Source organism: Myxine glutinosa, chromosome 8, assembly GCF_964187855.1.
Source record: "Myxine glutinosa chromosome 8, kmMyxGlut1.1, whole genome shotgun sequence".
Taxonomy (NCBI): Eukaryota; Metazoa; Chordata; class Myxini; order Myxiniformes; family Myxinidae; genus Myxine; species Myxine glutinosa.
The window spans coordinates 92,198,388-92,219,241 of record NC_136268.1 but is presented as its reverse complement, the minus strand read 5'-3'; the positions used below and the strand labels follow the sequence as shown (position 1 = coordinate 92,219,241).

At 45.1% G+C, this 20,854-nt stretch overlaps 1 protein-coding gene across 2 annotated transcripts in view; it reads left to right on the top strand.

The window, feature by feature from the left end:
- Positions 1-20,854, top strand: part of LOC137432703 (polypeptide N-acetylgalactosaminyltransferase 18-like) — a 331,095-nt gene that overhangs the window by 132,693 nt on the left and 177,548 nt on the right. For both annotated transcript variants that reach the window (XM_068124832.2, XM_068124831.2), the window contains exon 4: positions 4,822-5,005. In XM_068124832.2, the coding sequence (XP_067980933.1) occupies positions 4,822-5,005 (184 nt within the window). The remainder of the gene's footprint in view (positions 1-4,821; positions 5,006-20,854) is intronic.

Sequence of the window (20,854 nt, the reverse complement as noted above, 5' to 3'; positions counted from 1 at the left end):
GTCAAGTGCCCAGGACACCGCTCTAAAGGGGCCCCGACAGCCGAAGGGGGTGTTATACTCGATGACCTACTGAAGAATCCATCAATTACATCAACTATTTTATGGAATGAAATCATCACCTAGTGTATAGAAAATGTGCTGTATTTCAATTTTCCCTGATAGGAAAAAATTCCAACAACAACTAGTTCCAGATGTATAACTTTCCTTCGCAAATAAACTAATCCACTCGTGTTCATAGGTTGTATTTTTTAATGTCGCCCACACGTCAACACGTGATCGATGTAGCTGGAGCAATTCGTCGGGTGTAAAATTTTTTTTAAAATGACACACGTCATCAATCGAGCTGACGTTATTTTATGGCCTACCTTGGCAAAATTAACCAGAAGCAATGGAACAAAATTCTCCAAATGAGGCAGAAAAACGAATAAAATAAAAGCAGAGAAGAAATTACATGAAAGTTTACAAAAAACTTTCAACACCAGAAATTGTTTCATACCCTTCCCCAGACCTATGCCTTCTCACAATTCTATCTCGGAGTTCTACGGACAATTCCTTGGACTTCGTGGTCGAGTTTCTGCTCTGACATGCACTGTCAACTGTGCGACCTTATATAGAAAGGTGTTTCTTTCTAAATAATAATAATAATAATAATAATTCATTTATTTTGTATAGCGCTTTTCCAGAAGCCCAAAGGCGCTTTGACAGAGTGGCAAACATAATGCATAACAATACATGAAAACAACAATTGCAAAAAGACAAGAATCAATAGGGAAATATTTAAAGCAAAAGGAGGGAGAAGGAGAAGAGATAGTCAGGGGTTAAATGCTGTGGGTTGAATGTTGAATGCAGTGTTGAACAGGTGGGTCTTTAGTGATGTTTTGAATGTGGTGAGTGAGGAGGAGTCTCTGATGGTGTGAGGTAGTGAGTTCCAGAGGGTAAAACTTTTGTTACAATTTGGCAGAATGTCCAATTTGTAATGTCCAATCAATCAATCAATCAATCAATATCAATGTCCAATGTCTAAATCATGTCCAATAAATAGAATTGGCCACAGGTGGTCTCCAATCAAGTTGAAGAGACATCTCAAGGATGATTAAAATAAAATGGATGCACCTGAGCTCAAATTAGAGTGTTATAGCAAAGGGGTTGAATACTTATTGACTGAAGACATTTCAGCTTTTCATTTTTAATAATTTTGTAAAAATTTCTAAAAACAATTCCACTTTGACATTGTGGGGTATTATGTGTAGATCAGTGACAAAAAAATTTCAATTTATCCCATTTAAAATTCAGGCTGTAACACAACAAATGTGAAAAAAGTCATATACGGTCACGTGAAAAAGTAAGTACACCCCATGTAAAGTTTTGACTTTTTCAACATATTTCAACAAACAGCTATTTGATCTTCATCTCAACAATATTGATAGATAAAGGTGATATAATATAACAAATATCAAGAAACATTTACATTTTGTAGTCCATTGTATAATTTAAATAAACATAAATGCAAATTTTGCATGTGGAAAAAGTAAGTACACCCCGACATTTATCACTACTTCAAATACCTAAAATTAGAATCAGGTGCACCAGCTCAGGTGCAAATGATTAGAACATCGTCAGAGAGGATCTTGGAGGAACCTGTCTTATTTAAACCTCAGACATTTGGTTTGGTTTGCTCTTTGTTGTTGAAGTGTGTTGCGTCACCATGCCTAGATCAAAAGAGCTCTCTGAGGCCTTCAGTAAGAAGGTTATACATGCCTACGAGTCTGGGAAGGGATTTAAAAAGATCTCCAAACAATTTGAAATCAATCATTCGACTGTCTGGAAGATCATCTACAAGTGGAGAAGATTCCAAACACTCTGCCAACTTGTTCAGGCCAGGCCGCCCCAGCAAGTTCAGCCCAAGAGCAGACCGCAAGATGCTGAAAGAAGTCTCTAAGAACCCCAGAATGTTATCACGAGATCTGCAGGTAGCTCTTGCCACTGTTGATGTCAAAGTGCACGAGTCTACCATTAGAAAGAGGCTGCACAAATTTGATCTACATGGGAGGTGTGCCAGGAGGAAACCTTTGTTGTCCAGAAAGAACATCAGGGCAAGACTAAAGTTTGCCAATGAACACTGAAGCGAAGACCAGCACTTCTGGAACAATGTGCTCTGGACAGATGAGTCAAAGGTAGGGCTATTTGGCCACAGTACCAGAAGGCATGTTTGGCGAAAACCAAAGACAGCATTTGACCACAAGAACCTGATACCAATTGTAAAGCATGGTGTTGGAAATATTATGGTTTAGGGCAGCTTTGCTGCATCAGGGCCTGGGCAGCTCACCATCATAGAATCCATGATGAATTCTTCATTGTACCAGAGGGTGCTTGAGGATAATGTGAGGCCATCTGTTGGAAAGTTGAAGCTCAACCGAAGGTGGACCTTGCAACATGACAATGACCCGAAACATACCAGTAAATCCACCAAGGAATGGCTGAAAAGAAAGAAATGGAGGGTTCTGGAATGGCCAAGTCAAAGCCCAGATCGAAATCCCATCGAGATGTTGTGGGGGGATTTGAAACGAGCTGTGCATGCAAGAAACCCCTCAAACATCGCACAGCTGAAAGAATCCTGCATGGAGGAGTGGGAAAAAATTTCTCCCAGTCGATGTCAGAGACTGGTAGACAGTTATAAGAAACGCCTACTTGAGGTTGTTTCTGCCAAAGGGGCAATACCACCTATTAGAGCCAAGGGTGTACTTAGTTTTTCCACATGCGAAATTTGCATTTATGTTTATTTAAATTATACAATGGACTACAAAATGTAAATGTTTCATGATATTTGTTATATTATATCACGTTCACCTGTCAATATTGTTGAAATGAAGATCAAATAGCTGTATGTTGAAATATGTTGAAAAAGTCAAAACTTTACATGGGGTGTACTTACTTTTTCACGTGACTGTATGTATTGTTATGTGGAAGGTGTGTGGGGATCAATAGCTAGAATGTTGTAAAAATAATATGGTCTGCGTGTTTCGAGTAGGTTAGATTGCCATGCAACAGTAACATGTTAGGCTAAGTTAGACACAAGGATACACGTTACGTTAGACACAAGGATAGCAAAGTTATTTGAGATTTTGAGATTTTATTGCTTTCAAGGATTTTTAGCTCACCTGGAACGAAGTTCAGGGGAGCTTATGCAATGGCACGTCGTCCGTCAGTCCGTCCGTCAGTTTGTCTGTTCGTAAACACTTGAAACTTCTTCTCTGAAACAGCTGATGGGATTGTCACCAAATTTGGCAAAAATGATATATGTTGTGTGGTGAGTAAAGTTTGTTCACGGCATTAAGAAATTGAGGTCTAAGGGGGTTTACCGAGGGTCAAAGTGGATCCAGGTTTGAACCACTAAAATAGGAATTTGCTTTTTCCGCTGAAACTACACAGACTATTTCGATGAAACTTGATCACAACCTTCATCACCCGTGATACACCGATGATTGTTCACGGCACTAAGAAAATCGAAGTCTAAGGGAATCTACGGGTGGTCAAAATGAGTCCATGTTTGACCCCCCAAAATAGGTATTTGCTTTCTTTTCTGAACCTACACACACGATTTCGATGAAACTTGACCACAACCTTCACCACCCGTCCTGCAGCAAAGTTTGTTCATGGCATTAAAAAAAATCTGCCCCTTTGGGGCTCTACGGGGGTGTTGCCCCCCAAAATAGGTATTTGCTTTCTTCTCAGAAACTACACATGCAATTCTGATGAAACTTCACCACAACCTTAATCACCTGTGTTTTATCAAAGTTTGTTCCTGGCATTTAAAATAATCGGGTTTTTTTGTTTGTTTATTTAGTCTCATGAATATGTTAGTATCATTCTACATGCATCCCTGTCTTCTAGCAACCATTGAAGTTGGTTTAAAATACCTTTAATCAGTGCAGTATACTGTTTATTCTACCAGGTGAGCTCCAGGGGTATTGCCCCTATGTTTAATCCTTATTTGCCTGTATACCATTAATGATATAGCTTCAAAGCTATTGTAAATATGTAAGAAGTAGTTAAAGTTGTTTATTTTGTAAATGTGCAAGCTCGATCATTATATATGTGGATGTTCATGATAAATGGTTGATTTGGAGTTAATTGAATTATAGAAATAATCACAAGGACTTATCGCTTCGCTAATCCTTGTGATTGGATCACAGAGAAGTATTTTTGACCATCAGGGCTAAACTACCTAATTATTTCAGAATAGTCAGTTGGACCATTGCTCCGAACCCTTAATCTGCAAATAAAAGATTTTTATATGTGAAATATTGCTCAAAGACTGTCTATACGATTATGCGACAAGCTTGGGAACACAAAGTTCATCACAATACAGGTTAAAATGTTTGAAAAATTTGGAACGGTTTCAAAGCAGATACTAAAACCATTTTAAAAGGAAGATGTCTATTCGAATAAAAATGAAACGATGTCCAAAGAAAATTGCATTGACGAAAAACGAGCATCCATAGAAGGACAGACTTTTCCTTCGGCTTCCACCAGTAAAGATATATAAACATGTTTCCTGTATTACTTCTCCCGTGATGATAATTCTTGAATCACAAGGGCCAACTATTACCATTTTACATATGGACAATGCAGTCTTTATGGGATGCATGGGTTGATAAGTAATCTGACTTTAGGTTTTTGGGTTAAAATACCAGGTCATATTTAATGTCATGCTACTTAGGGGAGAGTGAACATTGAATGATTCCCCTTTAGTGCTGCTTTTATCCTTGGGTGTCAAACAATAGGTTACAGAAGTTATTCGTGTTCTTTGTGTGGTTGCAGAGAGCTTGCAGACCCAGGTCAGTGAATACACGCGAAAGGTGAACAAAGATAGACCGGGCCTGGTGAAAGTAGTTCGGCATTCTCGACAAGAAGGCCTGATCCGTGCACGGGTCAGTGGCTGGCGCCATGCCACGGCCCCTGTCGTTGCCCTCTTCGATGGGCATGTTGAGTTCAATGTGGGATGGTAAGGTCTTTTTTTTTTTTTTTTTTGTATACTGAATCGAGGCTCGTGAAAGAGCTAACATTAACTTCACAAACAATTCGACCAGACAAACAAAATACACAGAAAGAGGGAGCGGAAGACAAGATGGGGAGAAAAGGGGAAGCACACACACACACAACATCCGAGAGCAGGGAGATGTGTGGAAGGGAGAGGGCCCGGGGCGGGGAGGCGTGGGAGGGGGGGGGGGGCAGAGAGAAGTATAAAGCACAAGGACACCAAGGACTTCCAGGACAAAAGTTGGTATTTCAAAAAGTGGAATTGGGGTGAAATTAGCGGGGGTAGAAAAGATCAAGGTTTTGGATGGGGGAAGATAAGAGATGGTGGTGAACAGCTGTTTTAAAGACTTGGAGGGTGGAGTGGGATTGAAGAGAGTGAGGGAGTTTGTTCCAGAGGTGGGAGAAAAGAGGAATGAGGGAGTGAAGGTGAGCAGAGAGTCTTGATTTTGGCAGTTTAACCATAAGAGGGTTGCAGGCAGATCTTGTGCGACCTGTAGGAATATTTGTGGGACAGAGCCCAGAGAGAGCTGGGGGGGCAAGGCCAGAGAGGAGTCGGTAGAAGACGGAAAGACCACCAACCTGCCTGCGGTGAGTGAGTGAGAGGCCCTTGGAGTTAGCTTCATCACGGGAGATTCCAATGATTCTGAATGCTTTGGTTTCAACAGCGTGAAGGCGAGCTAGGTGTGAGGCAGGAGCACCAGCCCAGAGGGGAGAGCAGTATTCCATTGAGCTACGGATGAAAGCCTTGTATGTGGTGAGGAGCTCAGGTGTGCCAAGGAAGGACTTCGCACGACGGAGGATGCCCAGTCGGCGACTGGCTTTGGAGGCCAGATTTGAAATGTGGTTTTTCCAGGAAAGATCATGGCAGATAGTGAGACCCAAAAGCTTGAGTGACAGAACTTCTTGGAGAGGATTATTCAGAAAGTGGATGGGAGGGTTGTCCAGTCGGTCTTTTCGGAGAGACATCGTAAGAGTGTGAGATTTGTCAGGATTGAAAGACATGTTCCACTTGTTTGCCCAGTATGTGATTTTGTCAAGGTCTGCAGAGAGTGAGGAGGCTGCAGACTGCCGATCTGAGGGATGAAGAATGGAGTGACAGAGAGTAGAGTCGTCAGCAAAGAGATAGAGAGGATTTTCAAGAGAGTCAGAGAGATCATTGATGAAGACCAGAAAAAGCACAGGGCCCAGAACACTGCCTTGGGGAACTCCAGCCTGAACAGGAAGAGGAGATGAGAGAAACCCATTCAGGGCCACACGTTGACTACGACTAGAGAGGAAGTCCGCCAGCCATGCGTGGAGATTTCCATGGATACCAAAAGAGGAGAGTTTGGTGAGCAGAGCGGGGTGCCAGACTGTATCGAAGGCACGTGATATGTCAAGGGAGACTGCTCTAATTTCCTGTTTGGCATTGAGGACCTCCATCCATTGTTGAGAAAGCAGAAGCAGCATGTCCAGAGTGGAGTGTCCAGGTCTGAAACCAAATTGATGATCAGAGATCAAGCCATTGGAGAAGAGGAAAGATTTCATATCTGAAGCAATGATGGATTCCATGACTTTGCTGATAATTGGGAGAAGGCTGATTGGTCTGTAGTTGCTGGGATCTGTTTTTGCACCTTTTTTGTGCAAAGCGGTGATGTTGGCAGATTTCCAAGCAGATGGAAGATGACCTTGAGCAAAAGAGAGGGTGAAGAGAACAGAGAGGGGGAGTGAAAGAGCGGAAGAACATGATTTTAGGACCCGTGGGCTGATGCCGTCAGGTCCAGTGCCAGTTGTTTCTAAAGTGCCAGTTGTTTTAAAGGTCTTGTAGTAGAGTTGTTTTGTAAATTTATGAACTGTAGTTGACAGCATTTTAAAGTGTGAGAATCATATAGCACAAAATTAAATTAAAAGTTACAATTGAGCTAATTTTGTGTATTGCCCCTCAATCTGGTGAGTTTCTTAACATATAGACTTATGAGAGCCCCACAATGCGCATTTATCATGAAAGTTTACTGTTTATAAATGCTACTCATGTTTGTCATAATTAATTCGAAATGTTGCACACCCTGATTGATGGTGATATTGAAATATATGAGTAAATAATTATAAGAATATAAATTTAAAAAAAGGATGAATGAGGTATAAAATATTAATTGTACTTCTGTATGTTTGTTTGTCTTTCTGTGTCCTCTCTTGTTGACTTGTCTGTCACTGATTTCCTTATAATCTGTACTCCCTGTCTGCTTGTTACTCTCTGTTCTGTTGCCAATGTGTTGGTATCTCATCCTTAATTGTTAAGCTCTTTAATGAGTCTTTAGCACAGTCTAAAAATACAACGGCACTCTGTAGAGCGCATCCCTCCTCCTGGTAGTTTACGGTTTGTATCCCAATGATAGGCCGGATCTGCATCTGGACCTGAACCAAAATCTAATCAGCTTGTTCTTGTCACCTACCCAACTCATCCACCAAGTTTTGTCATAACCTGTCAACTACTTTTTGAAATATCATACTGTATATGTTAAATATTGTTTTTGGCCCCATCTCTCAATGGTGATGAAACTCTTCATTAGTTATAAAAAATTATCGTATCTGGATCTTCACCAAAATCGAGCCAATTTGTCTTTGGCATATACCCAAACTGTCCACCAAGTTTTTGTCTGAATCCCTCTGTAACTTTTTGAGATATCTTTTTATATATCATGTATGGTCCTATATCTCAATGGTGAAGAATCACTATAAAAATTCTCCTACCCAGATTTGGATCTTCACCAAAATCGAATCAATTAGTCACACTGTCCACTGTCCCACGCCCAATCTGTCCACCAAGTTTCGTCCGAATCAGTCCATAACTTTTTGAGATATCGTGCTATATATAGTTTTGGCCCATCTCTCAAGTTGAAGAATCACTTAAAGGATTAAAAACAAAATTCTCGTATCCAGATTTGGATCTTCACCAAAATCGAATCAATTAGTCACACTGTCCCACGCCCAACCTGTCCACCAAGTTTCGTCCGAATCCGTCCATACCTTTTTGAGATATCATGCTATATATAGTTTTGGCCCATCTCTCAATGTTGAAGAATCACTTAAAGGATTAAAAACAAAATTCTTGTATCCAGATCATCAGCAAAATCTAATCAATTCATAACATATTGTTACGGTCCGCGGTTAAGGATGTTGTTTGCCGAGCGGAGGCGCGGCGGCCGAACAGTTTTTCCCCGACTAAACCTGATTCACCCAGACGTTGGCCGTATCGCGCCACAGCTATTCAATGTGGGAAAACTCTAAAGCGACCGAATGCAAAGAGGAAGAAGAAGACATACAGAAGAGTAACGGGGTTTATTATTTACACACACACAAGCAAAAAGAGCAGTCACGGTTATTTACAGGTGGTGTGAAAAAGCAGGTGACACAGTGCAAATTACTAGCTTATACAGACTTAATTGACTACCCAGGACAGAGTGAACAGAACAAACTCACGTACACGAATGGGGAAATTGCAGGCAGGAATGGCTGGACAGGAGAGGAAGGTCCGGAGCTGGCAGCACCATCGGCGCGTTCGGCAGCCGCCGTCCCTTCGCGGCCCTGCTCAAAACCGCCGTCCAGGCCCCAAACGGCTGTCGAGTGTTGCTGCTGGGGACGCTGCCGCTGGTGAGCAAGGTGACGAATAGCAGGCTTTTGCGCTTCCCTGGATGATCTCTGCTTTTGGACCTCACAACTCAGCTCTTGTCATAGCTCATCTCTCATCTCAGCTCATCTCTCATCTCAGCTCATCTCGTAAAAGCTCATCTCCTTTGCACCTCACCACGCAGCTCAGCTCAGCCTTGGACCTTTTTGCAACTCTCTCCTGGTCACCCTTGCATGCGCGCTTTTATCACGCCTCCGGCGATTAAGCCGCCGGCCTTCAGGACACGCCCATCGGTGTGCTCACCTCGGCCATGGTTGGTCGCGCGACCCTCTGGCTCCGCCCTTGATGACGACGGGCGGGCACGCCTTTCTTCCCCGACCCTGCCTCGTGGCCAATGGCGGCTTTGGAGGGGAGTTAATTGCCAAATTGAGGCTTGGCCATTACGAAAGGGGAAATGGAGGTTTTTGGGAATGGGAATGAAGGGAGTCTATCTCTTTCACTCGGTGCAATGGAGTGTCAGGTTAATGGAAGACAAAGCCTTAATCTAAAACACATAATAAAGATATAAGCTACTGAACAAGGGTTTTATCATGTCCTTCAATGTGGTGTTTCATGGAATTAACTACCGGGACGCCCTTTTAACCTTTACACAACACTGGAGGCAGGAGGGGCCATATTCAACAATGTTACACAGCAATTTCCAATACAATACACACAATCAAAAACATACAATCCTCATATCCGCAACACTGCACCCTCCTCCTCTTAGGCACGGCCCGGGCCTATAACTTTAAGTTAGTGTGACACGTAGGTGTAGTTTCCTCTACTTTTAACCTGACCCTGAGTGCGACAGTTTTAAAACATAGATAAATATGTCCCGCTGCTCCATTGCACCCTGCCTAACAGACTCACGCCCACAGTTAACCGAATTGCGGAATGGTCTTCAAACTACACACTGACGGTGGGGAGCATTATTTACAATTGACGCTACTTTTATTTACAATACGCAACCCAGGACCTGTGATTGTTCTTTCTGGGGAGGAGACAGTCTGCTCTGCATCGACGCACCATGAAAGCACCCATAACGCACCAACACACCCTCAAGCACCAATCGGTGCACAGTCATCATTGTTCATGAATAAAAATAAACCAACAACCCCTAACCCTGCAGGTGATCTCTTGCTCTTCGGCTCCCTCTGCTGGCTATTATTATTTCTTCCAGATGTTGTCTTTCTTTAATTTTCTTACTGGCGGCCTATTTGCAATAAAACTTGCCCAAACGTGTCCCTGGTATTTATTTTATTTATGGCCCACAGGGCCGACTGGTGTGGTTCACCTGTGGGGCATCGGTGCCCTGTGGCCAAGGTCCGCCAGCAAGATTTCAGGCCTTCATGGCCGGTTCCAGCAGAGGGGCCACGCCCCAACCCATGGGGTCCATAAGTGGTGCTCGGCCACAGACATGTGGTCCATAATGTGGTGCATCGATGCAGACAGCTGGTTCTGGGAGTTCCGTGCGCACAATGGCGGACTCACGCACGCTCCCCTCGGCGCCCAGTGGCGCTCAGGTCATGTGGGAGACAAAAGGGGGACAAGACAGATGAGCGAGGGGTAAGGTCACAAGGGTACACATCAAACAAGGCAATGCAAGGCGAAATGCGTACGGTGAGCGAAATGAGAAAGCTCGTCCCTACCGTACGTCACCCCCCCTGTCACCTACACTACCCTTGCCCTTACCCCATATTTACAATACTACACCTTTACAAATTCGTCACTACTGTCACGTCTCCCCATATTTCCCCTATACCAAATTCGTTCCCACAATCCCTCTATCCAAAATTTGCCATCACCAATTCATCATCAATCCTCATAAGGAGGAAGAGATGGAACATCAAGCACAATGTCACACCCACGTCATGATGCGTCTCTCATTCCAAACATCTGCACAATAAAAATAATAAAACATGGCATGGTGTGGAGTTACGTCACCTCAGGTGAGTGGATGTAGATGGTGCGAGGAGACTTCAATCCTAACTATCCTCCAAATGACTTTAACACTCTTTACACTACCCGGGGTCTTTCCCTGCCAAACCATTGGCAATCTTACTCTATGTGGTTTTAAAAACCAATTCCCATTGACCAAACTGTGGTGCTTCTCAATTTGGGGTCTCACTCCCCCGATTCATCTCCCGGTGCCCTTGCACAATTTCCGGGCTGGGGCGTGTAGCTCTCCCAGCAGGTCTACCCACCTGCACACCTCCACCACTGCAGTTGCCACCCGAGCTTACCTAGCTCCTCACCCGAACCTAACTAACTGGGGAGGGCCCCTCCTGGCTCTGTCACCCCACTCGGTGCCCACTGGCACTGGGCTACCCGGGTCCGTCCTCCGGATCCTCGGGCCCCATCCACAACAACTACCGGCTCCCAGAGCCCACCTGCGGCCTCACCTGGCCGACATCCTCACAGTGGTGGAGTGCCCAAACCAACTACACACACTAACCAGCTACACGCCCAGCCATTTCCACAACACTAATGCACCCATCCAAACACCATTCTTTCACCCGCACCACAGATGCCAATATCCAACCACAATTTACCTGTACCCTCTACCTAACACTTACACTACCCGCCCCGGGTATTCGTGATGGGGGTCCACTCTTCCCCCATTCACACCTCCGCACCATCCACTCCACTCCACAGTTTCCATCATACTCACTCCACGACCATCCATTCCAATACTCCAGATATTCCACACTACCATTTATTCCACACTCCACGTATTTCACACAACCATTCTCCATTCACCTGTAGTTGCACACCTGTGCACTCACACCTGGTGCCACCTGCACCCTCCTTCCTTCCTGGACCATTTGGTCAGCACAACTCACAATCACCTTCACTCACTCAAACACTGCTCCATACAACTGTCCAGTTGCACACCTGTGCAATCACAGTAATACTCACAATCACAATCAGTTACTCATACCCTGCTGTGCTCAATACACTTTCGATCCTCACACACACGGCATCATCTCATCTAACTACTCCCCTCTGGAACTTGCGCTTCCCAGTCGTCCCTTTAAACTATTGCGCTCCCACGTCATTATCATCCACACTAATCTACCTACGACCCCACTACAGGTATCCTTGTCACTAACTCACCTTAACGTTACCTAATGTCATCTCTCTAGATCCCTACACACTATATATCCTAACCCTCCCGGGCTAGTTTTCACTGCCATCAACCCCATAAACCTAGTGCTCCTTTGCCCCCTCTGTGAGGGATGACAGAGTTGCCATCCCACCACATCGGGCATCTCCCACTACCAATTTTGCACACCAAATTCCAACCAATCAAAAATTTGCCAATCACTCTACCACTCCTCTGCCAATCATCACTCTGCCAATCCTTTGCCAATCATCAAATTTTGTTTTTCTAATTTCGGGTCCAGACCACTATCCTCATCATTACAGTCCACTCACTAGTGCCTCTCGGTGCGCCAATTCACTTCCACAGCCCGGCTTCGTAAAGCCGAGCAATGAATGCGGGTTGTTTGGTGCCGGCGGCTGGATGCGTCCGGCACTCGGTGCAGGGAAGGACGCTTACCCGGGCCGAGATCCCACGCACCACCTCGGCACGGAGCCATCCCATGGCCCGATCTCGACCTGCCGGAACGCCTCAACAAAAGGGGGTCGCCATGACGACCCTTCCTATTGGGCTGCCCGTTACGCCTAGCAGAGCACGGACGCGGCCGTTCCAAGCGCGGCCCAGCGTGGATCACGTACGGCGGTCCTTTCGAACCCGCCGTGGTTCGGATCCCCGCTGGTCCTCGCGGCACGCGAAACCCGGCACGCACCGAGGGCCCGATTCGGCTATAAGTCGCTCTAACCGCTAACCTGGTTACCGTCGATGCCTCACCTGCATGCTTACACCCCGCAGCCCGTTCCTTGCTCATACATCCAGCTGTTCCCATGCTCCTCGTCATTGCACCTTCTCTTACACACCCAGGTACACTCATTCCGCTCACAGACTTGGTCACACACCTGACCACCGAACACCTTTGCACACACTCGTCGTTCGCACACCTCACCAACACACCTCTTCGCGCCCCCTTCTCGGTCACCTCCTCTGTGACAATCACAGGTGTGCTCTCACTCGCACACCCAACCACGTGCCTCACTACTAATTCCAGCGTGCATTCCCATACACGCTCTACCATTCCAGGTGTGCATCCTTCCATTCCAGGTGTACATCCTCTCTCACCTGTCACAACCAACTCACACTCCGTGTCACTCTCACTACTTTCACCACCACTCTTGACAGCGCACTCACCCTTACTCTCGACAGCGCACTCTTTCCTCATGCACCTGTCCGTTACACCCCTTTCTCGCGCACCCTCTTGTGCACACTCTCCCGTTACATCCTCTGTAACACTCACCACAGGTGTGCATTCTTCCTTACTTTCGACAGCGCACTCTTTCCCCATGCACCCGTCCGTTACACACCTTTCCCGCGCATCCTCTCCCGTTACTTCCTCCGTAACCCTCACCACAGGCGTGCCCTCTTTCGTTACATCCTCTGTAACACTCCTCACTACACGCTTCCATGTGCTCCCTCGCACACGCGCTACGACCGACTCACTCTCGACAGCACACTCACTCCTCGGCGCGCACTTTTTCCTCACACACCCCAGAGTCGGACATTCTCGCACACCTCCTCCTTCGCACAACGTACCTGTCGCACACTTCACCAACGGCCTCTCACGAACACCCGGGTCCAAAGCAACCCCCAAGCCGACTGAAGCTTTCCTCACATCATATACATTTCCACGTATATCGCCACTCACCTTGGCACCTCGTCTCTGCACCTCCTTCACCACCTGCAAACTCTTTATTTGGTTAGTGAGCACCACGTCACGATTTGAGCACCGACCTTGAACATATTCCATCACCTCCTCCTGTATTTCTCTCTTAGTTTCTGTCCGTCTCTTCTTAATTTCACTCACCTCGTCTTCCACTTCCTCTAATTTTTGCTTCACCTCTTTTATTTCCCGGTGCGTCTCCTCTATCTCGTCCTCTAAGGCTACCGTGACCGTCTCTATGTGCATCCTCACCTGCCGGTTCTTCGTCTCCATTACCTCTGTCACCTCATCCAACCTCATTGTCAGTCCCTCACGTACCATCTGACATTGCCTCTGTGTCGCTATCAAGTCATTTTTTATGTCGTTTTGTGTCGCTTTTAACCCTCCTAGTACCGCAGTGTTCCTTTGAACCTGCTCCGTTAGTTCTTTTTGTCCCTCCATCAGCTGTTCCACCTCCTCCGTCAGATATTCTATTCCCCCCTGTAACCTAGCCGTTCCATTTCTCACCTCTTTCTCTATACGCTTTTCACCTCGCTTTACCTCCTCGCGTAGCCCCGAAACCTCCTCACTTACACCTCGTCGTATCTCCTCTTTCATCTCCTCCCTCTCTTTTGTAGATGCCACCCTCATCTGTCCCAATTCATCCCTCTGAGCATCCAATTTGGTTTCTACCCCGATTTTCACCTCCTCTATCTGCTCTCCCATTTGTTTAATTTCTCGGGCGGATTGCTCCCCTATTTCCCGCAATTTGCCTTCCATCCTATCTTCTAACCCCCTCAACCCATTTTTCACCTCCTCTATCTGATTCTCCTGGGCAGCCATTCTATTTTCCACCCCCGTTAACCCATTCTTTACCTCTTTTATTCCGTTGTCTAACCCCTCAAATCTATTGTCTAACTTCCCAAATTTCTTGTCTAATCCCTCACCGGTACCCCTCGCTTCGTCCCTCATTACCCCCAATTGCTCACTCTGAGCCCTCGCTTCGTCCCTCATTGCCCCCATTTGGGCCCCCATCTCTCCCATTTGGCCCCCCATCCTATCCATTTTTGCATTCAGTTGGGTCAAGAATAATCCGAGGTCAAACCCGGTTTGCCCAGCGTCCCCAGCCGCCACCGCGGGCTCGCCCTCCGCGGCGCCGCTATTTTGGGACTCTTCAACCACGTGCGCGAGCGCGCCATTTTGTGCACCTGATACCCCCTCAACCACATTGCCAATGTTCTCCTCCTCTCTTTCCTCCACATACATTTCCCCGAGGTCCTGGGTTGATTCTACCCCGTCTATCTCTCCCACCGACATCCCGTCGCCTTGACCAGCCATGGCGCGATTTCAAAATTCGGGTTTTGCTTTAAAACACAAATTTCCAGCAGCTCGTAATTTTGAGCGCGTTAAGCGCGCTTCGGGTCCGATCCGACACTCCTGACACCAATTGTTACGGTCCGCGGTTAAGGATGTTGTTTGCCGAGCGGAGGCGCCGCGGCCGAACAGTTTTTCCCCGACTAAACCCGATTCACCCAGACGTTGGCCGTATCGCGCCACAGCTATTCAATGTGGGAAAACTCTAAAGCGACCGAATGCAAAGAGGAAGAAGAAGACGTACAGAAGAGTAACGGGGTTTATTATTTACACACACACAAGCAAAAAGAGCAGTCACGGTTATTTACAGGTGGTGTGAAAAAGCAGGTGACACAGTGCAAATTACTAGCTTATACAGACTTAATTGACTACCCAGGACAGAACGAACAGAACAAACTCACGTACACGAATGGGGAAATTGCAGGCAGGAATGGCTGGACAGGAGAGGAAGGTCCGGAGCTGGCAGCACCATCGGCGCGTTCGGCAGCCGCCGTCCCTTCGTGGCCCTGCTCAAAACCGCCGTCCAGGCCCCAAACGGCTGTCGAGTGTTGCTGCTGGGGACGCTGCCGCTGGCGAGCAAGGTGACGAATAGCAGGCTTTTGCGCTTCCCTGGATGATCTCTGCTTTTGGACCTCACAACTCAGCTCTTGTCATAGCTCATCTCTCATCTCAGCTCATCTCTCATCTCAGCTCATCTCGTAAAAGCTCATCTCCTTTGCACCTCACCACGCAGCTCAGCTCAGCCTTGGACCTTTTTGCAACTCTCTCCTGGTCACCCTTGCGTGCGCGCTTTTATCACGCCTCCGGCGATTAAGCCGCCGGCCTTCAGGACACGCCCATCGGTGTGCTCACCTCGGCCATGGTTGGTCGCGCGACCCTCTGGCTCCGCCCTTGATGACGATGGGCGGGCACGCCTTTCTTCCCCGACCCTGCCTCGTGGCCAATGGCGGCTTTGGAGGGGATGTAATTGCCAAATTGAGGCTTGGCCATTACGAAAGGGGAAATGGAGGTTTTTGGGAATGGGAATGAAGGGAATCTATCTCTTTCACTCGGTGCAATGGAGTGTCAGGTTAATGGAAGACAAAGCCTTAATCTAAAACACATAATAAAGATATAAGCTACTGAACAAGGGTTTTATCGTGTCCTTCAATGTGGTGTTTCATGGAATTAACTACCGGGACGCCCTTTTAACCTTTACACAACACTGGAGGCAGGAGGGGCCATATTCAACAATGTTACACAGCAATTTCCAATACAATACACACAATCAAAAACATACAATCCTCATATCCGCAACAATATGCCAAACATATCCACCAAATTTCTACTGAATCTGTGCATAACCGTTTGAGATTACGTGCACACAGACAGACAAACAAACAGGAAAAATGTCGTGCTTTTCACGATCCTTGCATAATCCAAATACGCAATATGATTCCACGGTTTGATTGGTGAACCAATTCAGTGACCTAATATGCCAATTCTATTCCACTTTGTAGAGTACCCAGCTTCCGGGTGGGTGTAGACTGTGCTTGACTTATTGAAAAAAAGTAATTGTCTGTTTATTGCAAGAAGACTCGATAGATGTTTATGTGGTGTGCATCTAAAGGGGTTTACCAGGTCTAAAGGGTCTAAATGGTCTAAAGATATAAAGGGTCTTTCCCAATAGTATTGAGGGTCTAAAGAGGTCTAATGGCTCTAAGGTTCAAGGGGTCTAAAATGTCTAAATGGGTCTAAAAGGTCAAGGGATCTAAGCAGTGTGAAGGTTTAAAGGGGGTCTAAATGCTCTTAGAAGGCCCAAAGGGCCTAAATGGTCTAAAAGGTGGACGAGGTCTAAAGGGTATGTTCCAACAGTAGTTATAAGTCTAAAGGGTACATAAGGTTTTAGGGGTCTTAATGGTCTTGGGGTTATCGAGGGTCTAATGTGGTATATAGGGTCTTCGGGGGTGTAAGGTGTCTTAAGGGTCTTATGTGGTCTATTGGGTCTTAGGAGTGTTCTTAGGGCTCTTGAGGGTCTTAAGGTATAAAGGGTATAACAGGGTTTTGGGGTCTTAGGGTTCTAAAGGATCTAAATGGGAAAGTATTCACCTTGTATTTTTTCCCCATTCATGGAATCTGTGAATGCTGAAGCCGTGAATGTTAAGGTCCGACTGTATTCACCTCAACGAATGCTCACAGTCCACCCATGTTTTTCAGTTTTGTATACAGTATAGATGTAGATATCAAGTCAATCGGATTAAATTTGACAATTAATGTGACCTTGACCTTTGACCTTTTGACATATTGTCCTAAAAAACAAGAAGCCTCGAGTTTGTCACTATCTTTACCCTGTGGTTTTGTTTCTTGAAGATCAGAGTAGAAATGTGAAATGTGACCTAGGCAGTGTTGCCAACACCACGCCATAGGAGCACAATTAGGCTTCTTCAGACTTGCCTGCCGCGCCACAGAAAAGGCTTGGGTAAAAAGAAAAAAAAATTGGGCTACTCTGCTTTCTTTCAAGGTGCAGCACCATTTTCAATCTGATCTTTCCTGGATTTCACTCTTTCCTGAATCTGATCACCGCGTTCCTGCCCCTTTCTGCTGTCTCTCTTACTTCCATTATTATTACCTTACCACATAATCTACCTTACTTTATTGCTCTCTACCTATCTGTTATATACATTCCTAAATCCTTGCTCATCCACTTCGCAATATCATGTGGTGGGCACTGTATTCTCTCATATTTTAAAGGTAGCCTCGCCAACAATGGAGTTAGGTGGTGGGGAGTAAGACAGTAAGTGGGGGAAGAGGGAAGACGCAAAACAGTGCGTACGTAATAAATAGATGGCCTTTACATAGGACCACGCCACGATATTTGGCTGTCTCTGTGAGGGAACCGCAATCACGTTAGAAACCGAAGTTGCTCGGAGTGGAATGGGCAAATATGCCAGATTATGACGGTCTATAACAAAATTATCTTTGAATAATTCCACGGAGAAGCTGAACACCAACTCACTGACGAAACCCAGCGGTGCAGCAACCGGTCCATTCGTGAGCGGTTTCTAATCTATCTCGTTTAAGTCTTTATACCCTAAAATAACAGAGAGGCTTACACTATGCCTCAGTCATTTCCCCTTGGTCTCCAATCACTCGATATTTTTTTATCAGGGTGTCCAAAATTGCACCAAAAAGCATCCATTCTCATAGTTCCTGAGTAGTACTAGTAGAACATTTGAATTTGTAAAACAATCCTCAGGCCAAGATAAATGCGCACTATGCGGGTGTTTTCATACTGCACGGCCACGGCACACAAAATAATCGCTTTTGTATACATTTTTATATATATTTATATTATTTATTATTTATATTTATATTTTTATTATATTTATATTTATATTTCATTATTTATATATTTTTATATACAAGATCGAGGCTCGTGTAAGAGCTAACATTAATCACAAAGAAAACAAACGGACACATAAAACATATAATAAAGGGAGCGGGAGACAAGATGGGGAGAGAGAGAGAGGGAAGCACACGAGTACAACAGTAGAGAACAGGGTGATCGGGAGATCTGTGGGAGGGAGAGGACTTGGGTGGAGGAGGCATGGGAAGGGGGGTGGGGCGGGGGGGAGAGGTATGAAACACATGGACACTGCGGCCTGAAGGCCTGAACATGATAGGCCTGAAGAGCCAGCCTTTAGCCAGGAGAAGCCGGAAGAGGAACTTTGTGAATTTACCTTTATCATATTATGGTGTGTGGAACCCTGGTGTTGGGCTAGCGGCTAGGGTGCCGGCTTAGGGTCCCAGGATCCTGGGTTCGAATCCCGGTCGATCGCTGAATTAACGCCAGGGGGGTTGACTCAGCCTGTCATCCTTCCGAGGTCGGCTAATTGAGTACCAGTTCACTGGTAATTCCCTGTTTGTCGCTAAAGGCGGCAAAAAGGGTTGGCGTCAGGAAGGGCATCCGGCCGTAAAACATTGCTTCAAAAAGGGGACCAAAAAACAACAACAACCACGGTTCCCGAAAAAGGCCAACCCCCGCTTGCGGGGAAAAATGGCCTCTAAAGGTGGTTTTATATTATGGTGTGCAAAGACTTCTAATTATCGCAATTTACAACTACAATCGAAAGAATCTTACTATAATTCACCAAATGTCTGTCTGTTTGTCTGTCCGTCCGTTCCCAGGTACCGCAAAAACGGCTGAACCGATCACAACTATATTTTGGGTGGGTAATCCTGGGACCCCCTGGAATAAAATAGGCCTTTATTGATTTCCCAATTTTCCAATTTTTCCAAACACGATGGAATAATATTTACCGATATGAACAGTGATGTGGCTTTTATTGAAATACTACAAATACTGTTTGGATTTTGATGTTTGCATGTGATATGATTCAACGGATGTTTATATGAATCGTTTAAAATAAAAAAGCCTTCAATTTCTGATATTTTGCCTTTTGAAGGCCCAATTATATTTGCCCAATTGAAGCCCCGCCCATAGGGCAGGTACCGTTGCTAGTAATTTATAATACAAGAACAGAAAAATGTAGGACCCTAGCCCTATTTATAATTTTAATATATATATTTTTATCTGTGGAATAACCCTGGTTTCAGATTCCTTTTCTTTCTCGGGTTTTGAACAATTAAAAAAATTGGGCTCATTTTGGTCCATTTGCTGCTCCTTGGCCAAATTCTAGTTGGTAACACTGCCTGTAGGTGATTTACATACAAACAGACAAGCAAACAGGATAACAGACCAGACGAACAATCTACGATTTCACAAGTAACAAAAAAGCACAGACAGACAAATAGACAGGGGTGAAAACATAACCTCCATCCACCTTCAGTGGTGTATGTAAGAAAGACAATATACACCAGTCGTGGCTCATGATATGCTATACTAATGTTTCCTGCAGCACTATCAATAATAAATGTTATGCTATGTAAAACAATGAAAATGCTCTATAGCAAAAAGTCAATGCAAGGAGTACTTACACCCTATGATCAAGAAGAAGAAACAGGATGTAAGAAAAGATAAATGGATAATTCACAGCAGCAACAACGCAGAATATGTGATGGAGGAGGTGTTATAAACTTTGTGTCAAGAAACGGCAACCCGTCGAGATAATGATTCGTCCAGCAATAAACCAGCCCCTAGGTGTCATTCCAGGATTATCTCCACAGGGAGGGGATGCTCTCCACTGGGTCTTGTTTGCAATTCATGGGGAAAAAAGACATTCTCACACGTGGATATGGCCATGTGACAGTATCAGGGTTATCGACTCCGAATGATGCTATTCATGATGACTTGCAGGAGCCTTTGCCCACATTTAAATGCTGGTACCTCTTCAAGATACTTCTCATGGGATCTGATGACATCCTGTTACAGATACTTCTCATGGGATCTGATGACATCCTGTTACAGATACTTCTCATGGGATCTGATGACATCCTGTTACAGATACTTCTCATGGGATCTGATGACATCCTGTTACAGATACTTCTCATGGGATCTGATGACATCCTGTTACAGATACTTCTCATGGGATCTGATGACATCCTGTTACAGATACTTCTCATGGGATCTGATGACATCCTGTTACAGATACTTCTCATGAGACCTGATGACATCCTGTTACAGATACTTCTCATGAGACCTGATGACATCCTGTTACAGATACTTCTGATGAGACCTGATGACATCCTGTTACAGATACTTCTCATGAGACCTGATGACATCCTGTTACAGATACTTCTCATGAGACCTGATGACATCCTGTTACAGATACTTCTCATGAGACCTGATGATATCCCCTTGCAGATACTTCATGAAATCTCATGAAATCCAGTTATAGATACCTCTCACAAGATCTGATGACATTCTTATTAAAATTTGTATTCAGCTCAAATTATAATAATTTAATGTCATTCATTCACATTCATTCTTAACTCATTCTAATTCATTCAGTGCCCCACTTTCATTTTTTCCAATTCTTCTTCTTCCTACCCCTCT